General features: G+C 55.0%; 12 protein-coding genes across 12 annotated transcripts; 9 read left to right on the forward strand and 3 right to left on the reverse strand.

Annotated features, from left to right (window-relative positions):
* Positions 1–533: 533 nt before the first annotated feature.
* Positions 534–1,822, forward strand: PG997_004694 (uncharacterized protein; the record flags this gene model as incomplete). Its single annotated transcript, XM_066809009.1, has 2 exons — positions 534–764; positions 851–1,822. 2 exons carry the CDS (start codon positions 534–536, stop codon positions 1,820–1,822), a joined length of 1,203 nt encoding a protein of 400 aa, XP_066672627.1.
* Positions 1,823–2,356: 534 nt separating this feature from the next.
* Positions 2,357–3,007, reverse strand: PG997_004695 (uncharacterized protein; the record flags this gene model as incomplete). The annotated part of the gene is made up of 1 exon (XM_066809010.1): positions 2,357–3,007. One exon carries the CDS (start codon positions 3,005–3,007, stop codon positions 2,357–2,359), a length of 651 nt encoding a protein of 216 aa, XP_066672628.1.
* A 2,116-nt stretch (positions 3,008–5,123) lies between these two features.
* Positions 5,124–5,820, forward strand: PG997_004696 (Cytidine deaminase; the record flags this gene model as incomplete). Its single annotated transcript, XM_066809011.1, has 3 exons — positions 5,124–5,491; positions 5,614–5,695; positions 5,755–5,820. 3 exons carry the CDS (start codon positions 5,124–5,126, stop codon positions 5,818–5,820), a joined length of 516 nt encoding a protein of 171 aa, XP_066672629.1.
* A 1,267-nt stretch (positions 5,821–7,087) lies between these two features.
* Positions 7,088–9,264, forward strand: PG997_004697 (elmo ced-12 family; the record flags this gene model as incomplete). Its single annotated transcript, XM_066809012.1, has 2 exons — positions 7,088–7,438; positions 7,531–9,264. 2 exons carry the CDS (start codon positions 7,088–7,090, stop codon positions 9,262–9,264), a joined length of 2,085 nt encoding a protein of 694 aa, XP_066672630.1.
* Positions 9,265–10,116: 852 nt separating this feature from the next.
* On the forward strand, positions 10,117–11,502 carry PG997_004698 (uncharacterized protein; the record flags this gene model as incomplete). The annotated part of the gene is made up of 2 exons (XM_066809013.1): positions 10,117–10,204; positions 10,313–11,502. 2 exons carry the CDS (start codon positions 10,117–10,119, stop codon positions 11,500–11,502), a joined length of 1,278 nt encoding a protein of 425 aa, XP_066672631.1.
* A 1,402-nt stretch (positions 11,503–12,904) lies between these two features.
* PG997_004699 (beta-lactamase 2) lies at positions 12,905–15,151 on the forward strand (the record flags this gene model as incomplete). Its single annotated transcript, XM_066809014.1, has 4 exons — positions 12,905–12,915; positions 13,271–13,773; positions 13,842–14,235; positions 14,278–15,151. The coding sequence occupies 4 exons, from the start codon at positions 12,905–12,907 to the stop codon at positions 15,149–15,151; spliced, it is 1,782 nt and encodes a 593-aa protein (XP_066672632.1).
* Positions 15,152–16,852: 1,701 nt separating this feature from the next.
* Positions 16,853–17,968, forward strand: PG997_004700 (uncharacterized protein; the record flags this gene model as incomplete). Its single annotated transcript, XM_066809015.1, is given in 3 exon segments — positions 16,853–17,247; positions 17,399–17,563; positions 17,578–17,968. 3 exon segments carry the CDS (start codon positions 16,853–16,855, stop codon positions 17,966–17,968), a joined length of 951 nt encoding a protein of 316 aa, XP_066672633.1.
* Positions 17,969–18,646: 678 nt separating this feature from the next.
* On the forward strand, positions 18,647–19,483 carry PG997_004701 (Alanine--tRNA ligase; the record flags this gene model as incomplete). Its single annotated transcript, XM_066809016.1, has 1 exon — positions 18,647–19,483. The coding sequence occupies one exon, from the start codon at positions 18,647–18,649 to the stop codon at positions 19,481–19,483; it is 837 nt and encodes a 278-aa protein (XP_066672634.1).
* Positions 19,484–19,755: 272 nt separating this feature from the next.
* PG997_004702 (amidohydrolase) lies at positions 19,756–21,553 on the reverse strand (the record flags this gene model as incomplete). The annotated part of the gene is made up of 2 exons (XM_066809017.1): positions 19,756–21,003; positions 21,071–21,553. The coding sequence occupies 2 exons, from the start codon at positions 21,551–21,553 to the stop codon at positions 19,756–19,758; spliced, it is 1,731 nt and encodes a 576-aa protein (XP_066672635.1).
* Positions 21,554–22,505: 952 nt separating this feature from the next.
* On the forward strand, positions 22,506–23,397 carry PG997_004703 (uncharacterized protein; the record flags this gene model as incomplete). Its single annotated transcript, XM_066809018.1, has 2 exons — positions 22,506–23,007; positions 23,066–23,397. The coding sequence occupies 2 exons, from the start codon at positions 22,506–22,508 to the stop codon at positions 23,395–23,397; spliced, it is 834 nt and encodes a 277-aa protein (XP_066672636.1).
* A 1,098-nt stretch (positions 23,398–24,495) lies between these two features.
* Positions 24,496–24,798, forward strand: PG997_004704 (uncharacterized protein; the record flags this gene model as incomplete). Its single annotated transcript, XM_066809019.1, has 2 exons — positions 24,496–24,672; positions 24,739–24,798. 2 exons carry the CDS (start codon positions 24,496–24,498, stop codon positions 24,796–24,798), a joined length of 237 nt encoding a protein of 78 aa, XP_066672637.1.
* Positions 24,799–26,011: 1,213 nt separating this feature from the next.
* Positions 26,012–26,818, reverse strand: PG997_004705 (uncharacterized protein; the record flags this gene model as incomplete). Its single annotated transcript, XM_066809020.1, has 1 exon — positions 26,012–26,818. The coding sequence occupies one exon, from the start codon at positions 26,816–26,818 to the stop codon at positions 26,012–26,014; it is 807 nt and encodes a 268-aa protein (XP_066672638.1).
* Positions 26,819–27,206: the final 388 nt, after the last annotated feature.

Below are 27,206 nucleotides of genomic sequence, written 5' to 3' on the forward strand. Positions count from 1 at the left end.
GTCTATAATGAACTGAGTATGCCTCTGATATCATAGGCAAATTTATTCGTGTTAAGTTTTTGGGGGCGTATCATAATATTGCACAACGTGTTCCACCTACGACAGTCATTGATATTACGACGGTGCAAATAATAGCTGATTTAATAAGTGCAATAGTCGGACTGTCAGTACATAGCAGCCCACGTGGGTAGCGGGCCCGAACACATTGATGTACGTGCATGTACGTAGTCAGATCCAACCCAATTCCACGAGTCGGCGCTCCGCTGCAGCTGCAGCTGACACACTTGACTGACCCTTCGCTCTGTCTCCCTACTCTACTTTGTGGTGTGCTGCATTGTGACTCGGCAACGGGTGAGCAGATTATTGAAGCCATAATTCATTTCTTGTCTTTCCATTCATTCGGGTTTCCTCGTTTCATTGATTGCACTTTCTACACTGCCTGCGAAAGCCGTAGTTGAGTACATACCTAACGTACTTCAGCGACAGGAGGGTAGTGCTACAGTTTCCACCAGGCGTATCAAATTGGGAGGGAGATGGACGTCTTTCCCACGTCGGAGAGGAGCAACACCACAGCCATCGTCGCAACCACGATGGTGACAACGGTGGCATGTCTCTCCCTCTTCCGGCATTCGCTGTACCCGCGCCGGAAACAGATCCTGCCAGGCCCGCTTACTACGTCGCTGCCTTATCTTACTAAGGACGAGATCAAGGATCTGCCGTATCAGCCTGACCATTTCCCCGGTGCCCGTGATGTAGAGACTCCGGTAAGTGTGTTTAACGCGAGGGGAAATATAAAGAAAGCTGCAGCCCATTTGCAAAAGAAATCATCTTCTCGCTAACTTCCACAAAGTATGGCAATATCAGGGTGTATGAGTTTGGCCCCGAAGACGGCCGCAAGGTGCTCTTCATCCACGGCATCAGCACCTCGTGCATGACGCTCTCCGAGATCGCCAACGGCATCGCCGCTAAGGGCTGCCGCGTCATGCTGTTCGACCTGTTCGGCCGCGGCTTCACCGACGGTGTCGGCGACCTGCCCTTTGACACGCGCCTCTTCGTGTCCCAGGTCCTGCTGGTGCTGGCCTCGAGCCCGCTCGCCTGGACCGGCAACGACGCCATGCACCTCGTCGGCTACTCCTTGGGCGGCGGCATCGCCCTCAACTTCGCCGCCACCTTCCCCCACATGGTCGCCTCGCTCGTGCTGCTCGCGCCCACGGGCGTCATCCGCTCCGAGAACTTCGGCCGTCTGAGCCGCCTCGTCTTCACCTCGGGCATCGTCCCCGAGGCCATCCTCGAGCGCCTGACCAAGCGCCGCCTGCGCACCCCGATCGGAAACTCGGTGGCCAAGAAGCGCAAGATGTCCATGGACGGTACCACTCCCATTGATGCTGCCGCGTCGTCCACCAAGTCCGGTACGGAATCGCTCACCGACACCGCCACCCAGGAGGTCGCCGGCGACCCCAACGAGGACACGGTCGACAGCGTGCACCCCTTCGAGGCCCGCATCGCCGCCTACGTGCACTGGATGCTGCGGGCGCACGAGGGCTTCGTCCCGGCCTTCATGTCGACGGTGCGTGTGGGCCCCCTCATGGCGGAGCAGGCGTACTGGCGCAAGCTGGCGCGCGTGCGCGCTCCGAAAACCACGGCCATCATCCTCGCCCGCCACGACGAGCTCATCCAGAAGGACGACTACCGCGAGGACGCGCTGCCGCTCGTCGGCGGCGAGGACCACGTCTTCTGGCGCATCGTGCCCGGTGGCCACAACTTCCCCTTCACACACCCCAAGGAGGCCTTGGAGGCCATCTTTGAGTTCTGGGGGTGGTGATTCGAAAGGGGAAAAGGTGGGGGGCACGACAGGTGAACTATAAGTTTTGTTTCGAAGATGAGAATGTCAAGAAAGAGGGACATACTACCGCAAGGAAATGGATTTCAAGCTTTTTGGGCTGATGACGAGATACCCCTAGAATGGGATTGCGATACAACATGGGATACTTGGGCTTTCTGCGTTCAGTGGGTATTTCTTTGGAGGTTCAGTGTTGGTAGATAGACATATAGACGTGGTTGCTTAAGCTTGTAATTAGAAGTAAGTAGTCTACCCAAGACTACAGCACGCGAATGGGACTACGCCTGGGTTTCACAATGCGCCAGAATATCGATTTGGTTCAGGTTAAATTGTAACCGAATATAAATTAGTGATCATAGATAGCATTACATCATGGTACACCGGCCAGTAATAATTCAAAACGCCGTCCGCTTGCATTTGTAGGTCATCCGACATGCATCCGGGCAGGCGAGCGCATTGGGGGGAACAATGCCCGCTCGCTGCCCGCCCGTATCCTTTTCTTTTCCCGTCCATCACTTAGTGATCCATGGCATCCCGGCCGTTCAGCAGGATGATGCAGGTGCTGAGGGCGCAGACGTCGTCGAGCTGGTCGCCCTCGATGGCGAGGACGGCGTCCTTGCCGAAGCCGAAGGCGCAGATGCTGGCGATCTTGACGCGCTTCTGGTTGAGGCACTTGTACAGGGTGCCGAACTGGCTGGACATGTCCCAGAAGTAGGGGATGGAGTGGCGGACGAAGCACTCGTGCTTGTTCTCGGAGCCGGCCTCGACGGGGCAGATCTCGAGCGGGTGGCGGCTGTGCTCCTTGTCGGGGAAGCGGACCATGGAGCTGTCGAAGGAGACGAAGGTCATGCTGAGCTCGCAGATCTTCTCGCCCTTCTGGCCGTCGACCATGGTCTTGATGGTGCGCATCATCTCGCCGCACGACTTGATCTCGTACTTGGGCTTCTCCTGGTCCTCGTCGGCCTTCTTGGCGGCGTTGTCGACGTCGCGCAGGAAGGACTGCGAAAAGTCCCGCCACCGCGACTTCTTGACCTTGTTCGTCATGTCCAGGATCTGGGCCGTGTTCTTGAAGTGGACGCAGCCCTTGAGGAAGTAGAAGTTGGTCGGCTTGAACTCATGGTCCTCGTCGATGGGGAAGTCCTCGGGGGAGAAAGGGTGCTCGGGCATGGTGGGCGTATCGGTAGATTTTTTCCAAGGCTTATAGTTTGTATCTGACAGGGGCTTTGGAGTGGTGGTGGTGGTGGTGTTCTTGAGGTTGTCGTCGTTTTGGGCCCTTGGTCGTTGGGGCCGCGTTCGTCAATGGTAAGCAGATGAGATGAACTAAAAACCTAGCAGCAGCTGTCTGTCTTTAGTTATCCTGCGAAATAAGGAGATCGTTGGGCAAACTACTACTACTACTACTCGACGATCAGGGTTGAAACTGTGACATTTTCACAGCCCCCGGACGCGTCGCCGAGGGGCAGCGGCCCAGTAGTGTGACGTCACGTTGCGCTCTGGGATTCCTGTTTTCTAGTCTCTTGTCGTTCCAAGTTCCAGGGTTTCCGACGCCGAAATCTTACCCATATGTGTTGACGTCGGGAAGAGATCGATTGTGTTTCGGCGGCCAATGTTACAGCCTCGTTGCACCTCAGGATGCTATCAGTCTTGGTGATGGTAGCCTCCCAAAAACGTCCCCGTATGTTTTGCGACCCCTCCATCAATATCTGTGCTTGACTCGAGTATACTTACATTCCGAAGTTCCCTAGTAAAGTAGCAGAGAACAGCATGATGAATCTGATGGAAATAACCAAGAGAAACAACGGGCTAGAGCAAGGGGCATGTCATCGTTGTACACTTTTGGTCTTGGTGAAGGCTAAATACGGCGTTGAGTTCCAAGTCGAGGCCATCGTGAGTAAGTACCCGAAGGGGTTCGTGGTGGGGGTTGCCCGTTAGACTTGTGCGACGGCAACCCCGCTCTGCGTAACGAACCCCGGGGACCCGTCCAGGTGTCAACATGTCATATCACCCTCGTGCAGGGATCGGCATGGGAAAAGCAGGTACACCAAGCAGTAGCCCGTCCAGCTAGGTTAACTCACTCACTCACCCAACGATCCAAGACATACAGTATGTCTGGCCAGTTGGACAAGCCATTGTCCGTAAATGAATACAGCACGACCGCAACATCTCCTAGCGCTCGCTCGCTCGCTGGCTGCGTACAAGTCTCCGGAGCTGATTGGAAATGGCGGCCGTTGTTGCCAGGAGACACACACCCTGGCTCGGATCGACGAGGCTGTCACAGGTCTGCCGCCTATCAGCGCACGATACCGGCCACAGTTCAATTGACGCGAATGCTCTGGGGCCAGTCTTCGTAATCCCATAGGCGTGATGCCTTCCCACTGGGGACAGCGAAAGGAGAGGACTGCCAGGGGCTACATTTTGCATGGCGTCTGTGTCGCATGAGTGATTACCCTTGGAACGGTGCCTCGTCAGCAAGAGGCCGCAGTCGGTTTCTGGACCTTCGGGCCAGTATACAGCCATGGCTGCTTTTGGTTAAGATTGGCTGGTCCAGATAGCTCCCTAGAGGCACACGATGGACTGGCCATACATAGGTTGAATTCGAGTGCCTGGTCTATAAGTATTCGACCCGAGACGCCGGGTCAATTTCCACCTTGCACCTTCCAGCCGCCCAAAGCCGGAGCTCACACAGAATATCCGAGACATTTGTCTTATCGCTTCCCTATTCACATCGCTGATTCAGATCTGGCTGCTGATGGGGCCCGTTTAGTCGTCAAGCCGACCAATTATATCCCGACGGTTTCCGAGCGCCTCAAAACTTACCGATTCACTTCAATCGTATACTTTAGGTACCTAGCAATCTAGTCTAGCCTCTGCTGCCCCTGGAATGGTCTTGTTTGGCGGGAGAACAGCTGTGATGCAGCTGGTTGTTTTCTGATGTGCAAGTACGGGTTATCAATTGTGTCCGTATCGTCCTGGCATGACAGACAAAAAGAAAATGGCAATAGTGATAGCAATCCGATGGATGAGTGCACGGAATGATGCCGATAAAGGGTGCTTGTGGGGTCTGTGTATGAGTGTGTGTGTGTGTGTGTGTGTTGCGGTGACCGACCCGTCCAAACATTGTTTTCTTGCTGGACGGGCCAGCGAGCGAGCGACTTAAGGCATTCGGCATTCCAATCGCCCACTGGCTGCCCCGCATCCGGGATTGTGCGCGTGATAAGCCATTCCATATCTACCTACTTCTCGTGCTATGCTACTGTTTGTTTTGGAATCCTCACCTTCCACCATGTCTGCTTCATACCCTGACCGATACCAAAAGTCGTCGAGCGCCAACCCGGCCGACGTCGAAACAACATGTTCGACGTACGGGCTCACCAAGGATGAATTCGAGCAGCTGCACAAGGGCAGCGTCGCCGCCAAGGCCACGGCCTACTGCCCCTACAGCCAGTTTCGCGTCGGCTCGACCATCCTGGCCGCCGACGGCGTTTTCATCAGCGGCGCCAATGTCGAGAACGCCGCATACCCCGTAGGCACCTGCGCTGAGCGCGTGGCCTTTGGCAAGGCCGTTACCGAGGGCCACAAGGGGTTCAGGGCCGTCGCCGTCGCCACCGACATCGCGCCCCCGGCCAGCCCCTGCGGCATGTGCCGCCAGTTGTGAGTGCATTCTTCTTCTTCTTCTTTCAAAACCCGGTACAACCCGTTCCGGATCGACAGTATCGGGATCTGGAGTATCTACATGCATCGTATGCTGATTTGCGGGACAAACCCCTTGGCAGCATCCGTGAGTTCTGTGACTTGAAGACGCCCATAATCATGTTCGACAAGAACGGCGATTACCTGGTACAGAAATTGGAAGAGGTAAGCAAAAATCCCCATGATGGGGTGTCTCATCCAGCTTACACGGGTTTCTCTTATAGCTTTTGCCGCTTTCGTTCGGCCCAGAGGCACTACCACCGCCTGGCCGCCCAGGGGTGTCTGCATAGGGACCTGACCCCTGTTCCGGGACTTGGCATGGGCCGACCATCTAAACTTCACAGATTACCTATCTAGATTGAGCGGGCAAGGGCCACACGGTCTCGCCCTGGATCTACAATGATCGTCTTTGTACTTGGTAGCTATAGAGAGAGTATTGGCGCAGAAGGCTTGGGTGATGACCTTTTTACTCCTGTCAGATAGAAGAAGGATAAGATACAGGCCAGCAAAGGGCCATATATCATCATCATCATCATCACCATACACATTTAGAAAAAGGCTGTTTCAGCATCGACCGACCTTTAGGGATCTCGTGGGTACGCGTAGTGTACATAAATGGAACGGTTGGGCAAACTCTCGTCCCCTCTAGCGCCGTTGGAGTCTATGTGACAATATTTTGAATGTTTATATTAGGGGTCAATAGAAGATTGGCTTGTCCACCCAGCCAGCAAGCAGAGAATACCGTAGCGGTCAGAGCCGTCCCGTTCCTCGTTCGAACATGGAAGCCCCCAAGGCCCCCTATGCTGGTGTTGCTGCATGTGCTGAACCTGAACATCCATGGATTTGGCCCGAAAAACCGGGCATCGGAGTCACGGGCCGGTCATGCGACGTATGTTTGTTGTTTTTATTGACACAGTTTATGGACTGGTTTGGACATGTTTCTCTTCGCACAACATCCCACTGGCAGCAGTGTGTTGTGTTACATGCACTCGGATGTTTCATATGCATCAGCCAGCCAGTGACGGTGAAGTACGGGTTGCTGTTGCTGCAGGCTGCATGGGTACCTGGAATAGGGAGCTTGGACGGATCTTAGTCTCTTAGTGCCTGCATTCGGTGCCACCCAGAAGGAGCCTAGACACCACCTAATCATCCCCCCATCGAGAAAATCCCAGGGCCGCTTTTTAGCTAAACGGGCTACTTTCAGCGTAGGTACACTAATGTCAACTGATGTCGTGTTGGCCGGCACCGCGACACAATTCCCGCGAGTCGTTACTTCTCTGTTGCTTTGGATTCTGACCAATAAACAACATCGCCGGAGCATGAGAAGCCGCATTCTGCTGAAGCGCCTGGTTTAGAGAGTCGACCCGCGCGACGACGACGACGACGACGACGACCCTCTTATCCAACCTATCCTACGAAGTCAATCATCCGCTAGTCCCCCCTTTGTGCGATTACACGGCCTACCTAGGCATACATCACGAGAACGACGAGTAGCTTCGACAATTCGCCTACGAACGAAAAACGGGAGCCTGGAAGAACAGCCCGGCGGCACACAAGATGGATCAGGCAGACATACCCGCACTCCTCTCGCGCTTAGCGAGCGACGAGGATGCCGCGCGCAAGATGGCCGTTTTCAAGTTGCAGTCTTCCATCAACGACCCCTCGTTCGCCGACGTTTTCATATCCTCGGGCGGACTGGTAATACTGCGACGGTTGATCATGGGCACGGGCGGAAACACGCTGGCTTACTCGCTTCAGAGTCTGACTCGCTTGTTGGAGGTCGACATGGGCTGGGATATCTTCGAAGGCCCGACGGCCGGCGAGCTGGTCGAGCGCATCGTCGAGCTCATCGTCATGAACCCGCTGGTCAACATCCTGCGGGGCGCCATGTCCATCCTTGTCGCCCTCGTGAGCCATTCGCAGGCCCCCGGGGCCTGACCCGCGCCCCTGGCACCTTCGGGTTTCGTGCGCTGAAGCCAGCCGTCGCCGTTTACCCGCAGTTCTTCGACCTAGTTATACAACAACTCGACTCGGCCGATCACGCCTTGTGCGCCAATGCGCTGATGTTAATCAACTCGCTTATCAGGGATGCCGTTTCCACAGAGCCAAGTGGAAACGGTAGCAACAAGAACGCCTCGGAGGAGTGGCCCAAGTTCATCAAGCGGCTGCAGGATTTGGGCTTAATCAAGGCTGTCTACAATCTCATGCAAGGCTCGGCATTACAGGACCTGGCCCATCCCTTGCTGGAGTTCCAGTCCCTGACTAAGATGCTCCTACGGAAGTGGAAGGAGTTACGGGTAGACCTGGAGCGGCCGGAGCACAGGCGAGCCCTGAAAGGGTTGCACCTGGCCAGCGCGCCCAGCCGCGACCACTTAAATGGAACTGTGAATGGAGACGATGCACCAGAGCCCAGCAGCAAGAAAGGGAGTAGGAAACACAATCCGGAGAAGTGGCGACGGCTGGGTTTCGAGAGCGAAAACCCAGCAGTAGAATTCGAAGGGGCAGGGTTCCTGGGCATGATGGACTTGACAGACTACGTCCGGAAGAACGAGGACGGCTTTCAGAAGTTGCTACTGGAACAATCAACCCGGCCGCTTACAGAGCGATGCCCAGTGGCGCGAGCAAGTTTATCCGTCACACAGACCTTATACGACCAATTCGATTGCAATAAGACCGACATAGAGGACTTGAGGGGCTATCAACTGTCCGATACCCGGCACCAAGACAAGCTCTTTCGCCCTCTACTGTTGCAATGGTCTAGGCTTCACACAGCGGGACTGCAAGCCTTCTTCCGGTTATGGAAGGCCACGGGCGCCGGACAAGGCGATTTCGAGAAGATTGTCGAGCTCGTACGCATACTCATGGATCAAGTAGTGGGCAGCTCAGGGAGGTCCAAGGACGTTGTTGACGTGGAGGAGGATCTCCTCGAATACGACTTGGCCAGACTACGAGAATTACAAATGGACCTCCTGGAAATGTCATTCGAGGAGAACTGGGGCCAGCACTTGTATCAGGTCCGAGAGGACTTAAGGAACGAGTCCCTCTCGTTTGTCAAAGAACAACGCGTAAGGTGTCTTCTACAAGGATCCTGGTTCTCGAAGCCGGCGCCACGCAAGGAGAGCCTGGGAGCCAACTTACAAGCGGCGCGTGCCGCTCACTCAACGCCCTGGCGCTATGCCAAGCTCTCGCACAACCGTCGATACCTACACTATGCCGACTTCGCGTTACGGACCGAGCTGGATCCTACGCTCGAGGCGCTGACGGAGAAGATCGACTTGAGCAAGATCAGCTCGGTGGTGTCGAACGTTTCGGTAATCAACGACGACGAAAAGAGCAATACGCAAACCAGCGACACGTCCGGTCCAAACACGTCGACGGGTAGCATGGGCGCTGCGAGTGCCAGCAAGACGAGCACGAAGATTACCATGTTTGGCTTTACCAGTGCGGAAGAGGCGCTGCGGCCGACGGGAGACGGAAAGGAGCAACCGTTGCTGACGCTGTACCCGCTCAACAACAGCCTGGCGTCGGAATGGCTTGACGGGATGCTGATGCTCTTGGAGCAGGCGCCTCTCACGGCGGACACGACGAAGCTGGTGACGCTGGTGGGAGAATACAGTCTTAAGATCCGACTGCTCAACGTGGGGATGGAGGCGGCATATGGCGGACCGCCTCCCGGGGCCGGAGTGGTACCTAGCCGGCAGGGGCTGGACGACGACTATTATTACGAGATCTAGGGTGTTTCGGGTGATCGTCTACCTTGGAGGCATCTGGCTCGGAAGCGCGTGGGCTGGAAGGAACTGGCTTACAAAATGCACGAGAAGAACATGAAGATGATAGGAAGGGGCAAATTTTGTTGGTTTGCACGTGCGTTAAAGGATATACCCCCGACATGAGGAAAGTAAGGACACGAGGAGGCTGCTGGTGGAGGATCCCTGTTTTCCCCGTTGGGCCTCGTTAGGAAGCGTCTTTGTTTGTAGGTTAGGTACATATGCATGAGCTGGGCCGTTGGGATGTAATTTTGCTGCCGCCTATTTTTGCGCGCCAATGTGTATAATGCGGAGGATGAATTAATAAAGAATCGAACGACCCTTACCGGAATCATGGAGAGAGTCCCTTCAAATCAACAATCAACACTGGAAGACCCCTCCTTCCTTCTCCTCTCCCTCCACCACTACATGTTTGCACATGCCGGTCTTGGTCTGGTTTTAGCGCTTGTTTGCTTGTTGCTTGTTTCTCCAGGCCAACCCAACCTCCCACTTTTAGCGGCTTCCAGGTTCCATAGTTAGCCGCCGCCCAGGAACGGACGGCCTGGAACGAGGAAACCCCTCGCCAGCTCGCCAGCTCCCCTCGATTGGTATTCGTTCCTTCGCCAACCCGATCGGATTTGGGCCACTTCAGGAACTCCTGTGCAACAAACAATTAATTAATCGATGCTAGGCAATCTCGTGGCCTGGTACTCCTCTGGTGGCCAGCCTGTGGTTCGGATTTCATACTTCTGAGCCTGGATTTGTTTGTCCAACCAACCCAGACGTCGGTTGCCGTTTAACCTCCGAGAGGCCTGAGCTGATTCAGGGCAACCGGAAACCATGAGTCCTCCTACCATGACGTTCGGCACCAGCGCCACGCCCACCAAAAAGCCTCTCAACGGCTTCTTTACCAAGGGTCAATGGCACTGTAAGTTGACGGCCAACGTATGCTCTCTGTACGAAGCTCATCTATCCTGACTCACGCTTGAAAACGAAGGCAACTGTCAGCCGCGCCTCCCGGCTGTCCAGTTCCAAGTGCGGCGCAAAACAAAGAACGAGGGCCGCTGGTTCTACACCTGTCAAAAGGATCGATCCAAGGGCGCCCCAGGCGCCCCCGAGCATTGTGGTTTCTTCTTGTTTGCCGAGGATGCAAGACTCCGCGAAGAGGGCGCCTTGTTTGACAACTCTAATGCCGAGCCGTCGGCCACGCAAACCCCGAACAAGCGCATGAAGCAGACCACGCTAAGTGCTGCCGTGACACCCCGAGCGCAGTCCGAGAAGAGAGTGGGCTCCACCCCGATCACATCCGTGGCGGAGTTGGGAAGACAGGTCGGAGTCCCCGTCGCGGGTGTCGGCAGTAGCGCGGCCGCACCCAGTTCCAGCAGTGCGACGATGCGCGCCAGCGATAAAAGCGATGGCGCGGCTGCGCAGGTTGAAACCGACAGCGAGCTGGAAGACTCCAGCGATGATGAGCAGCCGTCCCACGCTGCACCGAGTACTGCCGCCGCCGCCGCTGCTGCTAGGGGTCAAACCCAACCGGCAACTCGGGCCAGTGCGAAGCGTAAGAGGCCCGCGGACGAGTCCGAGGACGAATACTTTGGCGACTGGTCTTCGGATGAGGAGAGACAGGCCGCTCTCATCACCGACAGCACGTCGACGCGCGGCACGGACGGCCATGGCCGAAAGCGCGATGCCTTTGCGACCCCTGCGACTTCAAGGACGCTCCAGGACACGACTACGGGCCTGGCCACGCCCTCGCTCACGGATAAGCCGACCCGCCGCGTGTTGTTTGCGGAGCCCGAGATTCAGTCAACGACTACTAAGAGACAGCGGACAGACGAAGGCGGGTCTTTCACGCGCCCTGCCGCCACGACGCCCTCTTCATCACAGGAGAGTGCCACGACGCCAGGCTCCCACGCCGGTGCGCTGAATGTCACGGAAACCGTCATGGGGCTCCTCAAAGGCCAGAGCCTCAGCGACGACGTCCGGGGCGAGGTCCGGCTCGCGCTCCAGAAGTTTGAGGCCCGCGCCAAGGGGGCTCGAACGGGGTCGCGACGCCTCGCGCCAGGCGGGCAAGAGACTCGAGGAGCGCATCGCGAAGCAGCAGGAGCGCATCGTGGACCTCGAGAACAAGCGGAAGATAGATGCGGAGTCAAGGCAGAAGATGCGGTCGGGGATGATGAAGTTGTATTCCGAGGTCTGAAGGCCCGCCCGAGCCGAAGCTGAATGCAAGAGAGAGATGTTGATGAGAAAAGATATGAATGAGAGATGAAGGAGAACTTTGCTTTCTAGATTTTGGGGTATCAGTTTGGGTATCACTCGGTGTATGCCGGTTTTGAGCGTTGGTTGCGATTACGAAGCTTCGGATACCCCTTTTTGCGCATGAGTATGAACCCCCTCCTTCGAGTAGGGTTCAACGATGCATGGTGCCAACCAGTTAGCAATGAGTTGGTTATGCCACAGCTTCGTTTGACAAGTTGGTGGTCTTTGGGGCGTAATATACGTCTACTTATATCTATATACTCCCCGGATTATTCTTGACTTTCCCGAAATGCCCTCGCTATTTGTTCCGTCTCTGGACAAGAGGAGCGGGGAAAGGCCGGTTCATGTCCGCAAGCACATCTGATCCTCGCGTGGTAAGGCATGTTACTTATTCCCAAAGCATAGAGCTGAGAGCTCCAAACCTCTATGTACATAAGAGGTAGGCACACCGCCCTCGGGGGATGGCTAGGGGGGGCGGGGAGAGGACTACCACGCTCTCACAATGTCCAGACCGGCTTTAGATCTCTTTGGCTATCGAGTTCCCCTGTTTCTCCCCGGTGTGCTTTCCCCGATGTTTGCTACGCAACCCCGCTCATTCCACTATAGTCTCACATATTATTATTTGGCACAAGGTACCAAACCGCACGGCCCAGACAATGTGGCTTGAGGGGAATACGGGAAAAAGCAAGAAGTTGGTTCAGCCCCTTTGCTCGCCTCGGGGCGCAAAACAAGGCCTTTATCCGACGGTGGCGGCTGGTTCGGCGTTCCATGAGAATAATGATGTCGTTGCTTTTGTTTGTCGCACCATACTACGGGAACGACTAGCCACGCTACAGGAAGGTATGGCATGCAGGGCCAGAACGAAGCTTCGGCGGGTTTCGAGGTTCGAGACCGGAAACTTGTCTTCTTAGTGTCGTCTCTTGCTACCCATACTGTATCCGAACCCATGGTTCTTGGGCTCTCGGTATGGCGTCGCAGAACAGACCGGCGACTCTGGTTTGCTATATCCCAGGTTGTTGGGGGCGGAGGCGGACTATACCGTCTTCGGAAGTATCCCAGCTACACGTTACACTGCAGCGAGAGCATGTTCTTTGCCGGGTCCGTACAACGTACTGTACATGTATGTGCGTATGCGCAGATGTATACTTGAAGAGCCCTGGTTACATGAGCACAGTCTCAACTCTCACCGGTTGACTTCACTATAGTCAGCCGCGGAAATGCAGAATCACGAGGGGGACTATCCTTCACAGCATGCCTGCCGGGCTCTGATATCCCCCAAAGTCGCCGCCTTGCAAATCCTAGCATAAGTCTCCAAAGGTTGTGGTCCCGCACGTCGACAGCGGATTGGTCGTTGCCGTAATCCAACATGACCCGGCAGTTTGTCTTGCTACCCATACTTGCTTCAACAGGAAATCGATCTCCGCCGTCTAGCCTCATGCGCGTAACGTACAACCCCCCTCCTGTTGACGATAGCCGCGTCCTGTGCCAATTGCATGGCCGTGCTATTATGCAAGGCATATGCAATCACCCACCCAAGAACAACCCACTTACCCGAAGGGGAAACTCTCCAAACATAACGATGGGCTTTTCGTGAATAAATACCACGGGAGGGAAAGTCGGCCGTGGTAAGTGCTTCTGGTCGTGTTCTACTCGACAGCGGTAAGCTATCTCGCTCCCTTGTCTGGTGAAATGGGTCCCTCAAAGCGTCTTTTCGCTGCTGCCGCGGCAGCAGCTTTCACTGGACTACCTTGAGTGGCGTGGTCTCAGCTGTATCGCTCGGCCCCTGCCCGCCTCTGGGCCCGGTGCTTCCAGCTCCAGTCAGGCCATCAGCAGACCCGGACGTCCAAGCTGCTGCCAAGTCCTTTGAGGGTAGTCTGAATGCCTTGACCGCGGGCTACAATGCCTCCGCGGTTTCGGTCGCTGTCAAATCGATCCATGAGGACCAGCCCTTCTTCAGCTTCCACTATACCCCTCCGCACTTCAACACTTCGGGTACCCACAAGGTGGACGCCGACACCGTGTACAGGATCGCCAGTATATCCAAGCTCTTTACGGTTCTCGGCCTCCTGCTTCTGGACGGAGTCCGGATGGACGATCCGGTTACCAAATACTTGCCTCAGTTACGGGATTTGAAGCGTCAGCCAGGAGACGAAGTCAATGAAATAACGACACTAGACTGGGATGAGATCACACTGGGATCCCTAGCATCGCATCAGTCCGGCCTCGGTTCTGACTGTAAGCTTTCAACGCCCCTTCTTAATTGTCGTGAAACATGCAAAGTTCCATGGCTGACTTGGCCCAAGTGCCAATTGATCTAGCCGCCGCCCCGGGGAACTGGACAGAACTTGGGCTGCCTGCCCTGCCCGACAATCCAGGGCCTGGCTGCGGTGGTACTCTCCTTCTTTCGCCTTGTACTACCTCTGAGCTCTACCGCGACTTTGGCAAACACCATCCCGTGTATGCCCCATTCGCGTCGGTCGTGTATTCAAACGTGGGTATTGGCATCCTTTCCTTGGTGATAGAGGCTGTGTCCGGAAAGTCGTTCGATGACTACATCCAATGCGCCATCCTGGACCCTCTTGGCTTGACATCCACTTTCACCCAACGGCCGCCGAGTGACACAAAAAGGGGCTTCATCCCAGACACGACCCCTGACAAGAACTGGTGGGATGCCGATTTTGGACCATGGTTCAGCTCGTAGGTTTTCTTTGTATACACCGTCGTCTTCTGCTTCTTCAGTACTGACGAGACATCGGACAGGGCCGGTGGCTTCTATAGCAGTACCAATGACTTCCTGACCCTAGGCACTGCCATCTTGTCCAGCAAACTGCTCACGCCGGCCCAGACCCGAAAGTGGATGAAGCCCAAAATCGCCACCTCCTCCGCCTCTATGATGCTCGGCGAGCCCTGGGAGATCCTGCGCACCGATAACGTCACGGCCGACGGGCGGCTGATCGAGATCTACACCAAGACGGGCGACATCTGGGGTTACGACACCACCTTCTGCCTGGTACCCGACTACGACGTCGTCGCCAGTATTTTGACGAGCGGCTTCGAGACCGGCTCGGCCGCCGTCTACAAGATGTGCTCCGACGCGATCCGCGAGTTGCTGCCGGCCCTGGAAAAGGCCGGCAAAGCCGAGGCGCGGACCGCCATGGCGGGCACGTACGCGGACCCGGCGACCAACTCGACGCTGACGCTGTCGGTCGACGAGACCGGCCCCGGCCTCAGGATCACGGACTGGATCGTGCGCGGCGTCGACGTCAACGCCAACTACGTGAACTACGCCAACGGGGATGGCAAATTCATCGACGGCATCTATGTGCCTTCCCGGTTGTATCCGAGCGGGCTCAAGGCAGGCGGCGGCGGCGGCGGCGGCGGCCCCCAGCAAGTCTCGTGGCGGGCTCACTGGGACAGCGGCAGCCCCCAGCAGAACGCCGAAATCGACGGCGACTACATCTGGGCCGGCTTCCACTGCGTCACCTGGGCGGAGCTGGACCGCCTCATCTACAAATTCAACACGCTCGACGACGTCGTGGCGACCGTGGGCGAGGACGGGGTAGCGACGGGCTTGAATCTACGGGGATTTCGCGTGCAGTTGAGACGAGTTTAAGCAGGCGGGCAAATTGAGTTCCAGCTGACGCTCTACTCGATCGATGCTATGCAAGATGTTAACTCTCTTTTCTTGTTTCTTATTTCGTCCGAAGAGAAAGGCCGGTTTCATCTGATTCGAGAAGTACGACGTAGGACCTGGTGAGGGGAGTTGAAGGTGTGCGTGTTGTGCCGCAAATAGGTAAAAACAGGCAGGACACTGTTTATTCCCATGCAGAGCTTCCGAATGTTCTCAAGCAGCCCCCCGCACCAGCCCCAACGTGGTTTGGGTATTCGTCTGAAGTAGTAGCCTGATGTCGAATAAGAAGATCCGGGGAGTTATGGCCTTGACTCGTCCTCTCCTGCATCTAGATTTGCAGCTAGTCAACACTGCTAGTCTTTCTAGAGGACCGACGCGTCGTTTGTTTCCATATGTAACTTAGCATGAACTCTAGTTGCGCATGTATCGACTCGCTGTGGTTCCGTCTCCTCAACTCATCCCACGTGTTTGATGTTTCCCAGTTGCAGGTTTAGAATAGTCGAGTTATCGGCCCAGTCCACATTCCCCAGATGTTTGCGATCGTAAAACAAAGTGCCGGATCGAATTTCGGGGGACCAGAGATGCTGCGGCTGGGCTCTTGGGAAACGAGCTCTCAAAACACACATCGCGTCGGCGTCGACAATGAGTGCTGAGTATGGTGCTTGGCATCCATCGCAATGACCTCGTCCGCAGAAATCGCGATGAGTTCCTAGGGAGTGCGAGTCACGAATCTCGAGGCTGGCGATCCATGGCTTGTCTCTGTCGTGACCCAGAACGACATGAGACGCAATGCTCCAAAAGCGTGCACCTGACAGATATAGGTGTGCGCATCATCATGGCCGACATATATATGCCCGTTGTGGCCCAATGAACCAAACGACTCTGTTTCACGTATCATCATAAAGACTGCGTCGTCTTCGTCTTCGTCTTCCCGATCCCCCATCTTCGTCTCTCCATGCGGTATATATGGCCTCGAAACCAAACAAAGCAATATCCCCGCTAGACCCACCGCTGCCGGATTCGAAAAAAATAATCCGAAACAGAGAACATGGTAGGCTCGGCGGTCCTGGTGGCCAAACTGTACGGCGCCTACGACAATCAAGACGAACCGCAGCCGGCCTGGAACCGGCGATCCAACATCATTGGCATCACTGTCAGTGTTCAGGTACTTGCTCCCCGACAAGCCTAGAAGGCTGCCCCGCGCTAAGGGCCCAGGCCTGGAGGAGGGAGGAAAAAGATGCTGACTTTGCTTTTGCTCCCAGGCATTGACTTGCGCATGCGCCGGCGCCAGATTGTATTCGCGTGCCAAGATATTGCGATCCTTATGGTGGGATGACTATCTCGTCCTCGCAGTACTGGTGCGTCAAGCCAGGCCCCTGATTTCAGCTTGACAGAGATGAACGCGAACTCAGCTGACACCCAGGTTCCACTCCTCGAACCAGATCTGTTGCATCGCTGGGTCGACCATAATGTGCATATGTACGTCGCGACCAAGAACAGCAAATAGGGAGTGCTTGCTGACTTGGTTTACCGCAGCTACGGACCACGGCATGGGCCAGCACGTCGTCGATATCTCTTCTGCGGAACTTGCCAATTTCCTACTTGTAAGGGATAGTCGAGGGACCCAGCCGGGATAGGGAGATGCTAACGCGCGGGCGTGATGACAAGCTTCACTACATCGGCATGGGGACATTCATCGTGTCCAGCATATGCGTCAAGCTCGCACTGCTGTTCCAATACCTCCGCATATTTCCAGACAGGCCCCAGATGATGAGGCTCTGCCAAGGCCTCATCGCCTTCACCCTGCTCTACGGACTCGGCATCTCTTTCATCTCGTGGTTCCCCTGCTTCCCGCCCGTGGCCCTCTGGGACACGTCGCGGGAACCGGGCAATGCCAGCTGCTACGGGTTCGGGGCTCCGACGGCTGACGGTCTCTACCACACCTATGTCACGGTCACGGCCACCAATGTGGTCTTGAACCTCGTCATCTTGCTAGTCGCCACCCCGCTTTACTTCCGCAAAGGGGTCAATGTCCGTTCGAGATTGGGCCTGACTGCAATGTTGGCCATGGGTGGATTGTGAGTAGCACTTGGCCATGACCCCTTTCTTCTTCCTCGTGTTCCCAAACGATGGAGGGACGGTGCTAGGTGGACCGAGCTTCTATCTCCTTCTTGCAGGCAGGCAGGCAGGCAGGCTAATTTTCGTGGTCTTCTTCTGCGCCTTATCTAGTGTCAACTCCATGGCAATCTGGCGCCTTATCCATGTCCAACTCATGTGGGCGAAGTCAGAAGCCTATCCCACATTCGATCCAACGTGGTACGCGCCGACGACAGTAATGCTCGCCGTACTCGAGGTGAACGGCGCGACGGTCTGCGCATCCATCCCGATCGCGGGGTCGCTCTTCGCAGGGCGCCGCCGCCGTCGCCCTCCTCTTCTCTGGGCTCCGAGGGGATCATGGTGACGAGGGACATCCGGATCGAGCGCAGCCGCCGCTACTCGCTCACATGTGAGCACCACTTGGACAGCGACGGCGATCGCAAGCACGATTCCAGTGTTTCGCCTACCTCGCCGCGGCCGGGCGGGAGGCGTGGCAGCCGCGCCGATAGCAAATGGAGCGACGTGTCCATCACGACAATGACGAGCGGCAGCAGCGCAGCAGGAGCAGAGGGTAGATGCTGCCGCATTGGGTGCATGAACCAGCATTACCGAGACTCCTTCATCCGGTCTCAGGTTGATCCTTTCGACACCTTTGGGAGGGTGCGTGCAGTGATTACCGCCGGTCCCTCGCCGCATGATTAGAGATCATACTGAATGCTTCCAGATCCCTTTGCCCGTTTAGCGCCTCAACAATACCACCATAGACTACAATGGTCCCTTTCTATTCCATCAAGTTGTTGCTGTCTGGCCTGAGCTTGTATCGTCTCGCTGTCATTTCTTTGGCCCGATGGGGTTAGATCAGGTTGCTTTTTGGATTGGCCGTACCTACCTACAGCACTGTGCAGTGCACCAAATACTCTCCAGGTGGGAGAAAGGAGGATCAATTGATGTAGCTAGAATCGGGCACGTCAGTGTCCCGTACAAAAATATAGAAAGTAATAGAATACGGTGCAGAGCTTTTCGAAACATGGGTTGGTCCGATATAGGTGAGAAGTGAGAGAAGCTGCATCCAGAACTAGCGTCTTTGCGCCCTTCTGCCCTTCTGCAATGTCATCGCACCTGCCCTTTATGGCTAGTCAGAATGCGTAGTTTCCGTCAATAGAAATAAGCACTCACGAGTATAACAACCGCAACAACGTACAGAGTTGCCAACAGTGACTCGTCTTTTCTTCGCCTGAGTCTGTACATCTGCCCTGGAAAGCGCCATACGCTAGATCAAAAAGGAAGAAAAAAAGCAGCAGAAGAAGAGACGAAGAGAAAGAGACAAGCCCAACTACCAACCCACTCCATAAAACACTTTCTTCCTCACCCTCGCACACGATGCAGCGCACATACCTCGCCTTTCAGCGCAACGCCCACCTCCACACCCTACAAGCCGCCGTCACGGCAGTGCGGTCCTATGCCTCTCTCGAGGAGTCCAACAAGGCGCTCTTCAAGGGCGCCCTGAGCGAGGGCGACGCCGAGGCCGAAGAGCGCCACCATGTCGTCGTGACGGACCAGACCATCTTCCACCCGCAAGGCGGCGGCCAGCCCAGCGATGTCGGGTCCATGGAAAGCAGCGGCGGCGTGAAGTTCTCCGTATCGGCGGTGCGCATGAGCGCCGCGAGCGAGGGGGAGGTCCTGCACTTTGGCCAGTTCCTCCAAAACAAGGACACCGTCTTCCAGTCAGGAGAGACGGTAACCCAGACCATCGACACCGAAAAGCGCCTCCTCTACTCGCGGTACCACACCGCCGGCCACGTCCTCGGCGCCGCCGTGCGACGGCTGCTCGAGTCCGAGGTAGCCGGCTTCGACGAGCTGAAGGCGTCGCACTTCCCCGCGACGGCGGCGTGCGAGTTCGCGGGCCTGATCGACGGGAAATGGAAGGAGGCGATCCAGCAGCGCGTGGACGAGTACGTCGCCAAGGACATGCCGGTCGAGATCGCGTGGTGGGACGAGGCCGACTTCCGGGCCCGCGGGCTCGAGCGCCTCATCCCCGACCGCAAGGCCATGGGCATGACCGACGACGAGAAGTTCCGCGTCGTCGACATCGTCGGCGCCGAGGTCTACCCATGCGGCGGCACCCATGTCGACAGCACCAAGCTGTGTGGTCAGACCAACGTGCGGAAGATCAGCCGAGCAAAGGGAAACTCGAGGGTTAGCTACGTGCTGCCATGATGATATTTGGGAGCCCTGGTCCTCCAAGGGGAAAAACCAAGATCGCCGGAGGATGAGCGATAAACTTCTACAGATAGACGAATAGACCGAGTGTGAATTTTCGTGTTTGTGGCCTGTTATCAAGTTCATTGCACAAGCAGTTGCTTTTTCTATTTCTAATTCTGCATCGTTACTCCACGATTATCGATGGCCATAATTCTATTTTGTCTTGCTGAATCCGCCCCCTTCAAAAAGCAGGATGCCCCGGTATACACCTACACCTACCCTCTACTTCAGTTTCTCTTGTAAACCCTTCTCCCGCCGACCCAAGTCTCCTTTACTTTAAGAGACCGGAAGTCCTCGATATCGGTCTCCTCCAAGGGCGTTTCAAGCACAACCCAATCGGCAAAGGCCCCTTTTGTGATAGCCCCGGCCTTACCTTCCATGAATCCAGCAAAGGCTGGGCCTTCGCTGAAGCCCCGGATCGCCTGGTCGAGACTCAGGGACTCCTGTGTTTGCCAGCCATCCGGGGAGTCATCGGTGCCACGTCCAGTATGTGGGTTCTTTCGAGTTACTGCAGCATAGATGCCTTGGAAAGGATCCGACGGTTCCACGGGGAAGTCGCTACCTAGCACTGGTCGGATATCTAACAATGACCGCATTAGATATGCCTCACTAACTGTTCTCTCCTTGCCCAGGCGCTTCTCTGCATACGCCATATCCGACGTGGCGTGCGTGGGCTGAATCGAGGGTATGATACCGATGGAGTGCATTCTGCGTTGATCATCTGGATGGATGATCTGAGAATGCTCGATTCGGAAGCGTCTCTGTGACTGGCATTCCGACAAGGAATGATCAGGGCACACTAGCTCCAGTGCAGAAGTCATAGAGTCTATGGCGTTTCGGTTGGCGAGGTCGCCAATGGCATGTATATTGACTTGGTAGCCATCTTTAGCCCAAGCCGAGGCGACTCTGGTCAGCTCAGTGGCATTGATGAGGAGTGACCCAGTAGTGTCGGGGCGGTCGCTGTAGGGCTCGAGCATGGCGCTCCCCCAGCTCCCAAGAGCACCGTCAGCAAACAGCTTGACACTCCTTATACTGAGGAACCCATCCGGATGAACAAACTTCTCCACGGCGTCGCCACAGAATGTGTTCCGCTCATCGCATTCAATCATGGCATAGACTCGGATTGACCAGTCATCCGTTCCCGCAAGTTCCCTGAAAAGCTTCAGGTTCCCAGGGGTGACGCCGGCATCGTGCATGCCCACCAGGCCGTATTCGTTGAGCTTCGACATGGCGCTCTTGACGAACCTCTGCTTTTTCTTGCTGTCTGGCTTGGGCCAGATGTCCATGACCACATCCATGGCATTGTCGCAGAAAACGCCCATTCCCGACTCCCTCACGATCTCTCCGCCTGGAACGTCGGGCAGTGACTCGGGGAGAAGGTCCAGCACTGCCTGGGAGACCCAGATGCAATGCACGTCGACTCTGTCAAGCATGATATAGAGGTCCTTCAAAGCGCTGTCCTCCAGAAGATCTGCCTGCAACGATGGTCAGCAGATAGATCTACCATCATCGCCAGGTAGCCCAGCTGCAGCCACTACTCACAGCTGTGGGCATGTGGCCGAGGGCCATCTGGTCCCAGCCGACGCCCCGGATCCATTCCTGCTTGGTACCCGACCCGGGGTTCTCAGCGAGGTAGTCTTTGACACGACTCCTGACCTGGTCGAAGGAGGACGATCCGAACAAATCGACCGAGTTCAGAAACTCTCCGTACTGGAGGAGGTGCCCATGGCCATCCCACAGTCCCGGTATAACGTGGCCTGGTTGGGCAGACTTGGCCAGTGGGGAGTTTGGCTCGGACCGGAAGACCTTGGAGAAAGTGCCAGATGGAGTCACCGTAAAGCAGTTGACATACGGCTCGGCTGCGGAGTGGGTTCTGACGGACTGGTAGCAGTGCGTCTTGGAGAAGAAGTAGTCTACGGCCCCTTGGCGGAACCCGACGAAGCCAGCAATGCCTACCACCACGGCCGAGGTATACAGCCAGAGGGGGCTTCCCGCGCCGGAGCGAGACGATCCGAACAAACCCATCCTGATGATGCCTCACCTCTCGAAGACGGATTGCGCTGAACTGAGGCGCCGAGGCTGTCTTGGGTGAAAAAGACTACCAATTCTTGGTGATTGTCTGTGATGTCGATGTGGGCAAGGGCCAACCAACAAGCAAGCAGCATGCATCCGAATTCGGCAGGACCCACCGGGAGCTTGCACATTTGGTTCAATGTTGCCTGGCAAGCTGGGTCTGGTCTATCTGTCTGCGTGTACACCTACTAACCTCCATTGCGTGTTGCATTATGCACGTACACATGGTGACACATACATGCATCAACGCATGTCAACTCTCGCGTGTCTATCGGTGGTAGAAGCTCTACTATAATCAATTACACATTCTATTCCGCAGTTGTATCGTGCGGAAAGCAAGTACCAAGTACTTCTTAGGCTGGTCTAGTCAGGCACGCCATCGATCAGCTTGACTTTGGGCCAGGCTATCGTTGTCAGGTAGGCCGTAACTGTGGTGTGTACATGGCTTCAAGCTTTCGCCAGTTGAACCTACGCGGCCGCTTGTCCTTAGGCTTGCTCCTTTCTCCTATCCAATCGCTTCTGGTTATAACGATCTTGGATCATGGAGCGCATCTTCCATATGTACTGATTGATGTTGTATTTTATTTGCGGCCAGGTGAATCTGTCAGCTCTCTCGCAAGGGAGTGAGTGTCATGGTAGTCGTGCGGGGGCGGGGTAATTCGAACCAGCAAAACTAGGGCGCCGAATTGCATCAAGGGTCTTCAGCTTGTTAGTCAAGCTGGGGACCATGTCGAATGATAAACACCCTCTATGTGCTCTCATTACTAAGTGAAAGCCCCAGTGAAATGCTCGAAGAAGCTATACGAACACCACACAACTTACGTGACTTGTGAGATTGCCTGCCCTTAACATTGGTATTTCAAGTCGAATAAGCCGCAGTCGACAGACGGTTTCGTAATTCATCATGTCGAACGTATCCGAACTTCGCAAGCTTGCCGAAACACACACTGCCCAGGAGATCTCCAAAGAGCAGTATGTCCCCGTCATCACCAATCCCCCATTCGTCTTCGTCGACGGGACCTTCAACACTCGCGATCTGGGTCTAGTACCAGGCAGCCCCATCCGGGCAGGTTTCATCTACCGAAGCGGTGCTCTCACCGCGCTGACAGACAATGGCAAGGCCGTCATGTCAGGCAAGCTGGGGATCAAGCGAGTCTTCGATGTGCGCTCCCCGAGGAGCGGGAAAAGAGTCCAGATCCCGAAATCGAGGGTATTGAAAATACGTGGCATCGGAACGCACAGCCAGACTCCATACCCGACGTGGAAGAGTTCATCTCAGGAGTTGGCGAGGAGGGGCTACAAGGACATGTACCTTGAGGTCATCGAAGTGTACTCTACTGTCTGGAAGGATATACTTGAACATATTCGAGACAGGCCTTCGGATCCCCTCATGTACCACTGCACCGGTAAGAAACCCACATCATATAAGCATGAGTAGGATAGCGCTCATGCTGTGAACAACAGCCGGACGGGACAGAACGGGCGTGATTTCCGGTCTCCTCCTTACCCTTGCTGGTGCGTCACCAGATACCGTCACCCTCGACTACTTACTTTCTCGCATTGGCACGGAGCCCGTACGGAAGCAGCTTATTGCGTTTGCCATGGTCGGGACTCATGTCAAGAGCGAGGATCAACCGGGATTCTTGAACCTCTGCAGCCTGACAGCTGCCAGCTGGGACGCGTTCGTCAACGGCGTGCAGAGAGACTATGGTGGCTTCGAGAAGTTTGTGACAGAGAAACTTAGGTTTTCGGCAGAGGATGTGATTACGATCAAGAAGAATCTGACGAGCTCATGAATGTTGGTCGAGCCTTTTTTACCAAAGGACAAGAACCGACCGTGTAATACTGCGGCGCAGCAAGAGTACGTGTCAATTTGCGTGTTCGATAGGAATGTTGTTAAGCCTAGGTTACGAGTATCGTCATGCTGCGGGTATTTGCTTTTGCCTACCACTCAGCTGGGAGCAGACCAACTAAGTTTAGCAACACCCCAACGAAGTCTCGTCATGTTTCACGGGCCGTCACTGGAGCCAATACCTTAGTCTAGCCGCAGAATCCAAAACAAAACCCTCCTCATTAAGGCCGGCATGGTCGTCACTCGGAGCGAGCCAAATAATGAACCTGTCTGTCTGTGGTGCTGGCTGTGCCGAAACACAAGCTTCCAGGTTTAATCAGAAGCAAAGCAATATGTGGCTTGCCGCCATGACATCATGCCCAGCCACATAGCGGCCGCCGGAATCTCCACCTTTAGACCCTTGCGTCAAGTGCTGGCCAATCAATGCCCCGGTTGCTAGCGTCATAGCGGCCCCTAATGCGCCTGTTAATACTCCGTACTGTATCGACATCTTGTCGTGGTGTGGTGTGCATTGTGCGACCGATTTGGGCCTTTTGATCACATCACTGATCGAAACCAGCCCAAAAACCTGCTGGGAGGCGCTGCTACCCCAAGGGTCCGGTAAGGATGACTCCGAAAGTAGGGGTTCTTTCGGAAACAGGCCTGGCAGACAGGGGAAGTGTATCCCTCGATTAGATCACCGGATCGCAAACAGCGGTTCCTTGAACGGGCCATTACGCTCGCACACCAACACTTTCCGGTTTTGTCTGCGAACGTCGATCTTCGGGATGCTACGTAGGGTTTGATGTCATGGTAGATTTGGAGGAGGATGGATAGCCTTTGGGGAAGTCTAGACTCTTATCGCAACGTATCTGCCTGTAGATGATGGGTATAAGAACTGTTTGATATTCTGCACTTAAGCAGTCCATAGCTACTCTCTCTCTATCTTATTAACGACTCAACTACGACTTTGACCCATTCATCAGTTCCATAAACCAAACTACCGGTCACAACCTATATGTCTTCACTCAAAACACTCAAGTACGGACACAAACTATCCAACATGCCTCACCACCGCGCTACCCACACCACCCACACCACCACCACCACCCGCAGACGCGGTCTATTTGGACGCAAGAAGGTCGTCCACCACCAGAAGCGCCATGCCACTCTCGGTGACAAGATCAGCGGAGCCATGCTGAAGCTCAAGGGTTCTCTGACACGCCGCCCCGGCCAAAAGGTGAGATTCTACTTCACTCTCTACTCATACCTACCGTATTCATGGAATAATACTAATACATTACAGGCCGCTGGCACTCGCCGCATGCACGGGACTGATGGTCGTGGCAGCCATCGCCACTATTAGATGATTGATCAGTTACATTGGCGACACTGACGAGGAGGATGACACGAAGTGTACGATGATGAAGATACCCACAACAATAACATGGATACTCGGAAGAGATTAGGAGACGGTTTTGGACTGTACTATATGATGATACCAATTACGATGTTTACGATGGCTTTAGAAACTTATGAGCTGATGGATATGGGAGCGAATTTTAGCTGTATTAACATGCCCCAATACAACTTCACACCCACACAATAGTATTGTCTTTGATTTAATGACTAGTGTTGTAAAGCAACCAATTTTTGACAGCTAAACCGACAATTTGTCTAAGTAATACATCAATGTGTGTGTGTAGGGCTTAAAGGGTCTCAAGGATTGATTCCATTCATGTGTCACACATACAGCATGATCACTAATGAGACTGATGTTACAATAGTAACCGTTTTTGAAACAAAAAATTTATCACAAACTGAGATCATTATATCAGAAGCAATCGTATAAAGCCCCATGGCTCGAGTAGGTTCCCTCCCCCGCGAACTCGTGGCAGCCCTCGTGTCAAACCTTGTGTTGGCTCTATTAGCACCCGTGAACAACACTTGTCATGAGCTGCTGCTGTTGCTGCCCGATGAATGATATCATAAATCATATCTCAATTAAATTAGAATAGTTATGGACCGAAATCGTCAGCCGGATAGTCTAACAGGTACACACAACCAACTAGAAAGAAGTCGCGATACAAGTTACTATTGCTCCGTCTAAGAATTCGCTCTTTATGATACCGAAGTAAGGACGCATGCCTCTATGTACAAGTCGCGGACAAGGCGAACCTCCCGCGGACTCTCTAGCATTGGTTCAAATCCCCATATAGAGAGCCACATAGTGGCAGAAAAGCAAGCCATATAATCGATGAATCTGTTGTATCCCTTTGACAAATAAAGTCCATGAAACCCCCCTTCCCTATGCAACCGGCCAAGAACGAAAAGGTTGGTGGCGTCCTCAAAAACTCCCTAGGATGCTCCCCAGTACCACATAATGCCCCCCCGCCATGCCATGCCATATGTGAATGCAGTAGGAAAGAGACGCGTACGCCGCTGTGCCATGTCTATGCCCCGAAGCGTATTTGTAGGTCCAGGTCCGTTGGCAGACCTAGGATCTCTTCGCAGATAGGTAAAAAACATGAGTAATGGACGGACGAGTGCGTCGACGAAAAAGACAATCGGGATATCCATCAGGTGTGTCGACTGCGTTTGCCTCCGCCGTTGCCACCAAAAAGATCCTTGCCTACGTCGAATAGCTCGGCCAAGTTGATCTTGCGCTTGCCTGTGGTTTTGCTGATATGGCCAGTCTTCGGGCGAGCACCAGACCTGCTAGGTTTGGGCCGGAAGTTCTGTGTAGCGGGGTGGTGGCTGGCGGCGTCGTTGGAACATTTGTCCGACAAGTCGAGGTTGGCGATATTGAGGTCGGACTCGGAAGGGTAGGCCATCGAAGACTGAAACGTGAAAGTGTCCTGGGTTGGTACCACGAAATGGGGCGGCGGAGCAGCTGCGTGGACGCTGCCGGCGATTTTTTGGTTGATGAGATCCGAAGTGGAAGCAGGCGGGGCCGAGTTCGTCCTCACTTCGTGCTGCTGTTGCTGCTGTGGTTGCTGATGTGCTGGCAAGTTGGCGTTGCTGCTCGAACGATGCAGCTCAGATGCCGGAGGAGCCTCGGGCTTCATGTTTTCCACCTCGTCCTCGCTGTCGACAGGCTGGGAGGAGCCGTCTCGCCCCTCGTATCGCTCGTTGACCCATAGCCGAATCTGGCGGCCTTCCCCGTCGGCCAGGCCGATGTTCTGCTTTTCGAGGAAAGCCAGGAGGTCCTCGAGGCAATCCTGGTAGCCATCGGAGCGGGCTTTGGTCTGTGCCGCAGCGGATGTTTTATATAGTTTTGTGACGGACAAAGCAGCGTTCTTGAAAGCATCCATAAGTTGCTCTGGCGAATCGAGGCCAGCGGCAGGAGTCTTTGTTGGCGACGTGCCCCGCATGTTGCTGTCCATGATTGCCTTTGCTGACGAGGGAGCCCCAAGCCAAAGTTTCGCGTCTCCTTTGGGTCGTAGAATGGTCGGTAGTTGGGCGATGAGCCGTACAGATGTCCAGATAGTGTCGGACTGGGTAAGCGTAATCCGGATGATGTGGCGGTAAGCAAAATGGTGATGTAGCGCAAACGGCGATGACTGGAAGTCTTGTTGTTCACAGTGGGGGCGGGCTTGCTGTGTCTTTCATCGCCGATGTTGGGGGATCCGGTGGGCCACGAATATGGAATCGGAGGGGTGGTTATGGGGTAGGGTACAGTAGTAGGTTAGGTAGGTGGTAGGCGATTGAGGAATCTCAAACCAGCCTACTAGTAGAGGGTGCGGAGGCCTAAAAAAGCAACCGACGACAGGA

The sequence above is a fragment of the Apiospora hydei genome (genome assembly GCF_038363865.1).
Source record: "Apiospora hydei strain CBS 114990 chromosome Unknown utg000004l_segment0_segment0, whole genome shotgun sequence".
Classification (NCBI taxonomy): domain Eukaryota; kingdom Fungi; phylum Ascomycota; class Sordariomycetes; order Amphisphaeriales; family Apiosporaceae; genus Apiospora; species Apiospora hydei.